The sequence below is a fragment of the Rhinatrema bivittatum genome, chromosome 13, assembly GCF_901001135.1.
Source record: "Rhinatrema bivittatum chromosome 13, aRhiBiv1.1, whole genome shotgun sequence".
Classification (NCBI taxonomy): Eukaryota; Metazoa; Chordata; class Amphibia; order Gymnophiona; family Rhinatrematidae; genus Rhinatrema; species Rhinatrema bivittatum.
Genome location: NC_042627.1, coordinates 10071841 through 10083885, shown reverse-complemented (window position 1 = coordinate 10083885; position 12045 = coordinate 10071841). Strand labels below are relative to the sequence as shown.

The window sequence follows — 12045 nt, the reverse complement described above, 5'->3', positions numbered from 1 at the left end:
CCTCTTTGAGTCACATCTGAATCACACAGTGGACAATTTCTGTTCTCTACACAAACAGAAGAACCAGTCAGCCAAGGACGCCTTTGCTCGCCCTTGGAACTCAGGCCTTCTATACGCGTATCCTCCAATACCGCTCATAACCAAAACTCTAGTGAAGCTACAACAGGACAAGGGATCCATGATACTCATAGCCCCATATTGGCCTCGACAAGTATGGTTTCCTACACTTCTAGACCTCTCAGTCAGGGATCCAATTCGTCTGAGAGTAGCTCCCACTCTCATAACTCAGGATCAGGGTCGGTTGCGCCATCCCAACCTTCAATCCCTATCCCTGACAACATGGATGTTGAAAGCTTGATTTTACAACCACTTAATCTTTCAACCAATGTATCTCAAGTGCTTATAGCTTCACGTAAACCTTCCACACGAAAGAACTATTCTTCGAAATGGAAAAGATTCACTTTGTGGTGTGGGCAAAAGAGAATTGATCCTTTCTCCTGCCCCACAACTTCTCTACTAGACTACTTATGGCAGCTTTCAGATTCTGGTCTTCAGACATTATCTGTCAAAGTCCATTTAAGTGCAATCTCAGCTTACCATAACAAGATTGGAGAAGCACCAATATCCATACAACCTCTTGTCAGCAGGTTTATGAGAGGTTTAAACTCAACTTAAACCACCAATTCGGCCACCAGTCACAGAATGGGACCTGAATCTGGTCTTAACAAGGCTTATGCGTTCTCCTTTTGAACCCATGAATTCCTATGATCTTAAATTTCTCACATGGAAGACTATCTTCCTCATAGCCATTACATCAGCTAGAAGGGTTAGTGAGTTACAAGCACTTGTCACGTACTCACCCTATACAAAATTCCTACATGACAGTGGTTCTCGGAACATATCCAAAATTCCTTACCAAGGTCGTTATGGAATTCCACTTGTACCAATCCATAGTTTTACCCACATTCTTTCCAAGGCCTCATTCTCACCAGGGAGAACGGGCCTTACATACCTTGGACTGTAAGTGTACACTAGCATTTTACTTAGACCGCACGGCAGTCCATAGGAAATCCACTCAACTCTTTTTGTTTCTTATGATCTAAACAAACCAGGTAAAGCAGTGGGTAAACATACTCTATCCAACTGGTTAGCAGATTGCATACAGTTTTGCTGTGAAAAAGCAGGCCTTCCTCTCCAAGGGCGAGTAAAGGCACATTCAGTAAGAGCAATGTCAACATCAGTAGCACACTATCGTTCAGTGCCAGTTCTTGACATATGTAAAGCAACATGGAGCTCTCTTCACACTTTTGCAGCTCATTACTGTTTGGACAAACAAGGACGACAAGACTCAGCCTATGGACAATCTGTCTTAAAGAACTTGTTTCTAGTTTAATCCCAACTCCTTCTACATCCAATCTGCTGTGATCTTCGGCTGTCTCATTTTCAACAACAATACTTCAGTGTTGCTTCACTACAAAATGACTCAGCCTCTAGCTTGCTATTCACCCATATGTGAGGACTAGCATCCTGCTTGTCCTGGGATAAAGCAAAATTGCTTACCTTGTAATAGGTGTTATCCCAGGACAGCAGGATGTAGTCCTCACGAAACCCACCCCGCAGAGTTCGGTCTGATATGTTTTATTATTTTATTTTTGCTAAAGCTTATTGCTACATATGAGACTGAAGAGAGACCCCAGTGGCAGAGAATATCATGGCATGATGGGCATGCTCAGTGGCCTCACAGGGCCAGTCAAAAGTTTCTAGAAACTTTGACAGAAAGTTTTCCTGCAATAGGGCTCCGTCAGTGACGTCACCCATATGTGAGGAATACATCCTGCTGTCCTGGGATAACACGTATTACAAGGTAAGCAATTTTGCTTTCTGGTACTTCTAAGAGGATTACATTCAGGTACTGTAAGGTATTTCCCTATCCCTAGAGAGCTTACAGTGTAAGGGCCAGATTTACTACCATTAAGGCTTTTCTAGCATTCTTGATTATTGGAAAAGTTCTTAGTAAATAAGGCCCTAAGTATGTATCTGAGACAATAGAGGATGAAGTGACTTGCCCAAGGGAAAGCCAATGCTTATTTCTGGGAGTGGGGAAAAAAAGGGATCTGTTCCTTAGGATTTTCTGGGTACATCCTAGAAGTCTAACTTCAGTTAGTCAGCCAGAGTGACTCGCTGCTCTCTTGATTAACAAACTTTGGTGCCTGTTCAAACCAAATCACACTACCTCAACACCTTTCCAAGGTGAGTAACTGAGCTGAACTTTTCAACCTTTTTACTTAGGTGTACACTGCTCCTAGCTTATTTCTAGCTTCTGGCTGCCTTTTTTTTATGGGGGGGGGGGGGAGTTGTGTTTTGTTTTGTTTTTAAATACAAACACTCAGTTCTGCTTACTAGCTGCCTTACAGACGTTTAAAAATAAACACACTACCTACTGCTTACTAGCTGCCTTATTGACTATTTAAAAATACAAACAGTCCAACTTGTTTATTCACTGCCTTACTGCCTATTTAAAGCACAAACACACTAAATAATATTCCCAAATAGTTAACTTTGCCCCACTACTATTAAGAAAGACAATGTCCCAAGCAAAAAACTTACTGATTCCTTTCAGCCACCAGCAAGGTGATCCTCTCCTCTCAGTGCTCCCACTGCTACTGCTTTGAAATGTGATGAAAGGTGAAATATTAATAGAAGTATTTTCTTTTTTTTTTTTTTCTTTTTTTTATCAGCCTGCTCTTAACTGTGATAAGGATGCTTCGGGAATACCCAAAATGTCCTTCAAATACTTTTTAAAGAGGTCTACCCTAGAAATACTTGTCACTTTAGGAAGATTAACTAATTGTAAATTCTTATATTTTGCACCTAAGCAAATAACAGTTGCTTGTCTGTTTTATAACCGTAACTATTATTTAGATTGGAAGAACAGCTCTGCTGTCTTAGGCAATAGTTTTCAAATCTAGTCTCTGGTCCAGGATAACAAAATTTTCACATTAGCATGGTTCCTAGACCCAAATGTTTACAAATGTCTCATGAATATTCATGATGGATATCTTGGGAGCCAGACGTGTTTGGCAGCATTGTGGGCCAAATTTGAGAACCATTGGTCCAAGGCATCTGCCTGTAATATCTGTGTGAACCTATCAAAGATTTAAATCCTGATCTGACTGAGCCTGTTTTATTTGTCCAAAATAGACAAAACCAGTGCCAGTGGTTGCTGAGTAACAATGCCTGTGTGTTATATCTTTAAAGCACTTTGAGCATAGTCACTACTACAGTAATATTACTATTATGTCGCTACATATTATAGCTTACAGTTTGAATATCAGTTTTTTTATGTAAATTGTTTCAGGTTGATCTACAAATGTTCTTGTGAGACAGTGTTTAATAGGAAGAAGCTGCTGCATGAACATTTTTTCCAGAATACTAACAAGCTGCTCGTGTGTGTGTTTAAATGCCCAATATGTGATCTGGTGTATATGCAGAAGCCACTGCTAATGCAACATGTCAAGGTAAGTGCAGGAGCTTGTGACAGATTTCTTTGAGCTTTGGGGGATTGATCTCGGCCCAATGATATTTTCTGCTCATTGTATCCGCAGTACTGATTTCAGATGTTCTGAAATGCATGTAAGAAATTGGCCAGTCAGAGTGCAGTTTTTGGCTATTTTCCATCCTTTTTTTTTTAATCCTGTGTAGAAATGTTACCTCATGCACAGAACATTCTCTGTACATTCTGAACTGCCCAGCAGTTTGGAGCACTCCACTGCCTGATGACTAAATGGTGGGGAAACAGCTTTAACTGAGTTAAATTGTTAGAATTTCAGCAACTTTTCTTCATGGCAACTTTGCCTAGACATCAGGAACACTTTTTTATTTATAATAAGAGACCAATCTCACAGCATCAGTTAACCTAAAAAGAAAACTAAGACCCTCTGAGAATAAACTGCCATTTTCTTAGCTCTGAGTCTTACATGAAAGAAATGGGTGTCATTTATTTTCTGGGGTTAGTTTATTTTTTGTTTGTTTGTTTTTTTCATTTTCGTCCTCTTCTGTAAGGCTCGTTTTCCTGCTCAGTTCTAAGTGACATGACATGGCAGCACCTAAGGGCTCCATTTATTAAGAATGTTTTTCCATAGACACAGGATGGAAGAAAAGCCTTAGTAAATCGCACCTTGAGCTCTGTCTACTTTATGTATGTACAAAGGCACTGCAGACACCAGCTTTTCCCAAGGACAAGCAAGGATGGCAGTTCTCACACACACATGGGTGACATCAAATGGTGCTCGGTATGGAACTGTGACATCAAAGCTTTTAGAAGCTTAGAGCATGGCCCACTAGGCATGAGCATCCCTGGTGACTCCCCTGCAGCTCATTCAAGCCCTTTAGTCTCATCTTTTCTGCGGAGCCTGCAGGCCGCAGTTCATCTCTTTCTCACAGCTGTGCAGCGAAAGCTTCCCGGAGCCACAGGAGCTGCTCGCACAGGGCCCAGCAGCTTATTTTTAAACCCTCTAGTTTTTTTTTTTTTGTCTGGTTAAGTTTTTTTTTTTCTTTGTCAGCCACCAATTGATAGAAACATAGAAATGACGGCAGAAAAGGACTAAATGGTCCATCCAGTCTGCCCAGCAAGCTTATGGTCGTGTCTGCTGTGCTCTGTAGGTTACCCCATACTTATCAGTTTCCCACATTGTAAAAGTGAGGGCCCTTGTTGGTTACTGTTTGAATCCAATTCCCTGTTATGCCTAGTGCTTCAGGGCAGCTTCAGTTGTGTTTTGTCTAGACTTTGAGTCATTTATTCACCTCACTATGGGGGTAATTTTGAAAGGAATTTACACACACAAAACTGATTTTACATGTATAAATGCACTTTACCCGTGCAAATGGGCTTTTGAAAATTGCTACAGTATACATATATGCCATTGAATTGTCCTTAGGATATTCATATGTAAGTGCACTATATGCATGTAAATGGCTTTTTTAAAATTGCTATGATGATATGTTACATTTACAATACCTCAGAAGGCCTGGGGCTTAGATCCTGCCCCCTGTGCAACCAGGTTAGGGCTGTCCTGCCCTGTGATAGATGCTTGCTTTTCCACGGACGGGCCACAGTGTCTTGGATGCTCCCCCTATGAGACTATGACCCCAAGATGGTGATGTTCCCAGCGGGACAAGCTTTTCAGGAGAATTAGCCAGGCCAGTGGGCATTAGTGTCATAGATATTGACAACAAAGGAACCAGGACTTCACCAACTGTTCATGGTGTATCGACATTAGGATAACATAACCGGCCCTGCCCCCAAGCACCAGGAAGAATTTAGAAATTATCAGCATTGGGTTGATGCACAATGTCAGAAGAGGGGACGTTTTGGCAGCAGCCAATAATCCTTCCAAAGCATTCCCCGGGGGGGGGGGGGGGGGAAGCTTGTCCCCATCACAGTTCCAGGACTCACATCAGTCTCTAAGGATCCAGGTGACAGATTCACCTCTGGTACCCAAGAAAACATGGCCTCCCCATCATTCACATCAGGGGGGCTCGCAAGTGAAGTGCTGAAGAGGGAGGAAGCACTTCACACTACTTCCTCGCTCTCGTCCTGGGCAACAGAGGGGCCTAAAGTTGCATCCCAGCAAAGACCTGGCAGGGGGCTTGGACCAGATTCCAGTGTTGGCGTCTGGGGGAGGCGGAGGTTTTAAGAACCATTGGCCCAGAGTGTCCTCAGATACGTTGATTCTCAGCATCGGCAGAAGAGATTGCCTACTGGAAACTCCTCCACATCGCCCACCGAGAAGCGCTTGGGCAGCCTCTCGGCATCAAGAGGAGCTTTCCTCTCTTGTAAAGTACCCCTTGGGAAATGAACCTAGTTCTCCAGGAGTAAACGGATGGGATTCTGCTCCAAGTATTTCTTGATCCCCAAGCGTGTGGAGGGACTCAGTCCCACCCTAGACCTGAGGGTGTTAAACTCTTCTGGTAAAGAAAAGCTCAGGTTTTCCTCAGCAGCCTGATTCCTTTTCCTGGAAAAGGGGGCTGGCTGTGCCCCTAAATCTAAAAGATGCTTAGAGATCGTTCCTGCTCATTATCTGACTCATTTGACAAGATAAAAAAGAGGCATTTCAGGGGTGTTCCAGGGCTAAATTATATGGCTAACTTTTAGCAGATTTTCAACTTTATCCGACTAACTTTAGGACTGCCTCAGATTAGTCCTAAAGTTATCAGGCCTTGTTTGGCCAGATAAATTAAGACTTAAATGGCTATATTCAAAAAGTATATAGCCGTTTAAATGATGCTGCTTGGTTAAACAAAACAAGAGCAATGTGGGCCTGTGAGCTGATTCCCCTCTACCCCAGTCTAATATTGCACAATAGCACGCCCTAGCCTCAAACCCCCCTCCAAAAACATTGCATCACCAGGTTGGACCCCTAACACAGACCCACGCGCACACTTTGTAAACCGTTCCCCTCTCTGTATCTCAAAACCCTAGCTAAGAGCAAGGTATCCTCTTATCCACTCCCAGTGTAAAGCTGGCTAGCTTTTAAAATGACCCAGCTAAATGTAACTTTAGCCGGATAACTTGTCTGTTCACAGGCTTACTGAGTATTGACCTCATGTCCAAAGCAAAGGGTCCTTTCCCCAGCCAATAAATTCAACAGTTTTTCTCAAGCTGGTGCTGGGGAGGAGAGGCTCAAATGGCAAGATCTCTCTTTCTCAAGCTAAGGAAGGTTAAATGGTTGTCCCGCTCTCTCTGGAAGAGGCAATGGGATGAGAGTGAAAACAGGTAGACTTCAGTAATCTAAGGAAGTATTTCTTTACAGAGAGAGTGGTGGATGCATGAAACAGCCTCCCAAAGGAGGTGGTGGTGACAAGGACATTATCTGAATTGAAGAAAGCATGGGACAAGTACAAAAGCTCTCTAAAGGAGTGTTAGAGATTGTAGAGCTGAGCAGTTGGTATGACTGGTGGACTAGATAGGCTGTATGGTCTTTTCTGCCATCATGTTTCTGTGGTTTTCTCTCTCTCTCTCTCTCTCTCTCACTTAGGAGGGGGGGGGGAGTTTCGTGGCTGTCTTTCTCATTTTCTCAGGTAGTCCACTGACGTTCCTGTTCTGTATGGGACTGAAGACTGCTTTTAAACAAGGTATTAGAGATGAGCTGGCATATCAATTCTAGGACTGCACTGCGTGTCTGGTTTGGCTTCAGAACGCACCGATCACCTCGCCTTTCATGATGTCAGTTGCTGAGCCTGACCTTGAAACTTGTGTAAAATGTTTACCGAACAAGAGAACTAAAACAGAAATGACTGATTTTGGAAGCCATCAATTTTGTATCTTCCTCTGTCTTAGACATGCGGCTTTGCAGTGAAGAGCCATGGCAAGGACCAAAGAGAATAAGGCAGAAAGTGGCATACATACAGTGCTATTTACTTTCCCTTTTTTTTTTTTAGAGAAAGGCTTTGAAATGGTGGTTGCAAGGGGTTTACAAAAGTAAAACTGTACTTTCCCAAAGAGGAACAGCTGTGGTCATACTTTGAAACAATTTCCCCAGGAAAGAAGTGTGGCTGCCTTGTTAGTCTACTGAGAATATATAGAAATAAAGGTGGCTTGAGGTAACATGTTATACTGTTGGAAATGAAACCGTTTTTCATGCATGAAAAAAATGTGGCCTTAGATGCTAGATTAAAACTCACAGTTCAGAATTTTACATAGAGCATGCATTGATCAGCTTGCGGTATACTAGCAAACACGGATTTCTGCTTTAAGGGCAAGACTGAAAAAAGTACATTTATCAACTCTCTTCTTTATTGTCACAAAATAAAAAAAAAACCTTTGGTATATGTACTGACAAAATCAGAGAGAATCACAAAAACCAAGATCCCTGTTGCAGATTCTTTATTTTTATTGGGTATAAAAAAAAAACATGTTTTCTTTTATCCAAACATATTAAGAAATTGATACTGCTGACCTTTATTGGTAGCCCATGAATTCATTTTGATTAAGTGGCTTAGTGATGGCCCTCAGGATGAATCATTATGACATTCATTATTAGAAATAATACAGATAAGTAAGTTAGTGGCTATAACAGAAAGCAAAAACACCATAGGGTAACTGTGTGGGTAGCTGAAGGACTTCCTGTATTCTTTGCCAGCTGAAAAAAGGAATAATGTGAATAACTTGTTAAATACCTAGATGGGAAGATTATTAGTTGTTAACATGGTAAAACTAGTAGCATTGTTTAGTGCATGAGTTTCAGATGTTTCATTCAAATGTAAAAGACTTCAGATAATAATGCTGTATAAAGCTGTGCTATGTATGTGACTTGTATTGTTCTGGAGTTTTAATATATCTGTAGTATTAAAGGTGATGTATCTGAAGCCTTTTTTTGTCAAATAAAATGTTATTTTCCCGTCGATAGCAGGGCTGAATTAGCCATGCTGTCATGGGAACTGTCAATCAGGCCCAGGAGGCGAAGCTTCAAAGTAGATTTCAGAGATTTGTCTCTGAGGCTGCGCGTGAGTTCCCACGCAGGAAAGCAGAATCTCTTCAGTCTGTTTTTTCCGCGCGCGGGAACGCACGCGGAGCTTCAGTCTCCTCAGACTTTGATTTTTGGATCAGAGTTTTCAGCATTTTTTCAGCGTGTTTTTTCCTCATTTTTGTGTTATAAAAGAGAGAAAATGCCAAGACCATCTGGCTTCAAGCCCTGCTCCTGCAAGAAAATAATGTCCATAACAGATGGACACGACCGATGTTACCGGTGTCTGAGCCCAGACTACCGGCAGGAATCCTGTAAGCACTGCAGTAAAATGTCATCGAGAGCCCGCAGACAGAGAGCCGAGAAAATCCAGGTTTTGAGAGCAGCGGGGGCAGGGTCGTATGCCCCCCCCCCCACTCGGAATCACATTCTTCCCCAGGGCCGGTTAAATACAACAGCAGAACACCCGGGAAATCCTTCAGCAGCCTCTTACCCCACCTTCTCCACCCACATCTCCTGACACCAGCACGGGATATCAGTCGGACCCAGTAGATGAGCCAGCGGAACCCCGCCGGAGGATTTGACATACCCCAAAGAAACTCAGGTCTGTTCTTAATCTGGAAGTGCAAAAGCTACCGGATCCTAGGGCAGAAACCCTGGATCTTTTAAAGATCTTTGTTCTGCCATCGGAGCCCACGTCCCTTCCCCCTCATAGAGTTTTGGACAGTGTGCTGGAAAAGACATGGGAGTCTCCGTATACTATTCCGGCAGTCTCACGGAAAACCGACCTCAAGTTTAAAATGAAGCAGTTGGCCTACTATTCCATGAATCAGTTACCACACGCGTCCATTGTGGTAGAGTCGGTGTTGCACAGAGCTAAAAAGATGCGATTGCATTCTGCCACTCCTCCAGGAAGAGACCATCGCTATTTAGATGAGTTCGCTCGCCGTTCCTTTCAGGCCACTATGTTAACTGCAAGAATTAATCATCATCAGTTCTACATAGTGCAGTACCTGCATTAATGTTTGCAAAAGCTCAAACAAAACCTGCCAGCACCTGATCTGTCTTCTTCCTCAACCTCTCCTAGACATGGAGGAGGGAATCCACCATTTGCTGCGCACCGTATATGAGGCGTTCGAAACGTCATCACCAGCGTCGGCCTCTGCAATTGCGCCACGTCGCATGGCATGGCTAAGAGCCAGTGCCATAAGAGAGGATGTGCATGATAAACTGGTGAACTTACCTTGTAAAGGGGACAACCTTTTCGGGAGCCGCTTCCAGGAGACAGTGGCTCAGCTGAAGGAGCAATCGGTTGCAGTACAATTGCTGATGCAGCCTCAATCCTATTCTACATCTTCCAGACGTTATTATGCTCCGTCACGGCGACAGTCATTCCAAAGGCGACCATACCACCCATATGCATCTTACAGCCTCAACCATACCAACCGCTGCAAAGGGGACCACAGCAACAAATACGGAACCGAAGGGGCCACCCTCGAGCTCTGAGAATTCAGAGCCAACCACAGGCTTCTGCCCCTAAACATCCTTCCTCTTTTTAGGAGTCGCTCAACCACCACCATCGCCACAGTTCACAGCGGGAAGAATCACCTTGTATATTCAGGAGTGGCAAAAGATAACTACCGACCGATAGTTCTGGATATAGTCCAAACGGCTACCAACTTCGGTTTACGACATGGCCTCCGCTTCCATCCATATTCACCAAGGGGATAACATCGAGCCAAGCCCAACTGGCCGTGGAAATATCAGCCCTCTTCCGTCAATGAGCGATACATCTTGTCTCCCCCTCTTCCCAAACCATGGGGTTTTACTCCCCATAGAAACATAGAAATGATGGCAGAAGAAGACCAAACGGCCCAGCCGGTCTGCCCAGCAAGCTTTCGCACTTATTTTTTTCATACTTAGCTGTTACTCTTGGCCCTTATAAATAACTTTTTGGTTCTATTTCCCTTTCACCCCCGCCATCAATATAGATAGCAGTGCTGGTGCTGCATCTAAGTGAAGTATCTTGCTAATTGTTTAGGGGTAGTAACCGCCGTAATAAGCAAGCTGCTCCCACACTTGTTTACCCAGCCTGTGCAATTCAGTCCTTATTGGTTGTTGTCTGAATATAAATCCTCTCTTCTTCATTCCCCCCTGCTGTTGAAGCAGTGAGCTGCACTGGATATGTATTCCAAGTGAAGTATCAGGCTTAATTGATTCTGGGTAGTGACCGCAGTAACAAGCAAGCTACTCCCCTGCTTTTTTGTGGATGCAAATCCTTTTTTCCACATTTCCTCTTGCCATTGAAGCATAGAGCTTCAATGGCAAGAGGAAATGTGGAAAACTGAAGTTGGTGTCGCATTAACCGTGGGTATGTTTATTGAATAAGAATATTAATCTCCAGGTAGTAGCCGTCATTCCCGTAAGCCACCCCCATGCCTCTTCTCTTCATTCACATCCTCTAGACTTTATGCATCCACATTGTTTATCCCACGCCCCTTTGAAATCCTTCACAGTTTTGGTCTTCACCACTTCCTCCTGAAGGGCGTTCCAGGCATCCACCACCCTCTCTGTGAAGAAATACTTCCTGACATTGGTTCTGAGTCTTCCTCCCTGGAGCTTCAAATCGTGACCCCTGGTTCTGCTTATTTTTTTCCGACGGAAAAGGTTTGTCGTCTTTGGATCATTAAAACCTTTCAAGTATCTGAAAGTCTGTATCATATCACCTCTGCTCCTCCTTTCCTCCAGGGTGTACATATTTAGATTCTTCAATCTCTCCTCATAAGTCATTTGATGAAGACCCTCCACCTTTTTGGTCGCCCTTCTCTGGACCGCCTCCATCTTGTCTCTTTGGAGATACGGTCTCCAGAACTGAACACAGTACTCCAGGTGAGGCCTCACCAAGGACCTGTACAAGGGGATAATCACTTCCCTTTTCTTACTTGATATTCCTCTCTCTATGCAGCCCAGCATTCTTCTGGCTTTAGCTATCGCCTTGTCACATTGTTTCGCCATATTTCCTAATTCCCAAGAAGTCAGGCAATCTACGCCCCATCCTGGATCTTCACGAGCTGAGCAAATATCTGGTCAAAGAGAAATTCACAATGATTTCCCTCAAATCCATTCTTCCTTTGCTGCAGCACAATGACTGGATGTGTTCAATAGATCTGAAGGATGCATATACACATATTCCAATACACCAGTCTTACTGGCATTACCTATCCTTCCAGTTCAAATCACAACACTTACCACTACAAGGTTCTGCCGTTCGGACTTTCAGCGGCACCTAGAGTTTTCACAAAGTGCATGGCGGTGGTGGTGGCATTCCTTTGACAGAAGGATATCAAGATATTCCCATACCTGGATGATTGGCTAATAGTAGCCTCCAACCCGGAAACTCTACGTGTTCATCTACAGGACACTATCAGTTGTGTAAACAAATTGGGTCTGATCATAAACTACGAAAAGTCCAACCTCACACCCACACAACTGATTCAATTCATAGGAATGCGGCTAGACACGACCAGGAGCAGAGCTTTTCTCCCGGAAGAGAAGAAACTCATTATACGTCAGCTTCTAC

At 43.5% G+C, this 12045-nt stretch overlaps 1 protein-coding gene across 6 annotated transcripts in view; it reads left to right on the top strand.

Annotated features, from left to right (window-relative positions):
* Nucleotides 1-12045, top strand: part of LOC115074782 (signal peptidase complex catalytic subunit SEC11A) — a 189323-nt gene that overhangs the window by 81308 nt on the left and 95970 nt on the right. For all 6 annotated transcript variants that reach the window (XM_029574595.1, XM_029574592.1, XM_029574596.1 and 3 more), the window contains one exon: nucleotides 3359-3518. In XM_029574595.1, coding sequence (XP_029430455.1) covers nucleotides 3359-3518 — 160 coding nt within the window. The remainder of the gene's footprint in view (nucleotides 1-3358; nucleotides 3519-12045) is intronic.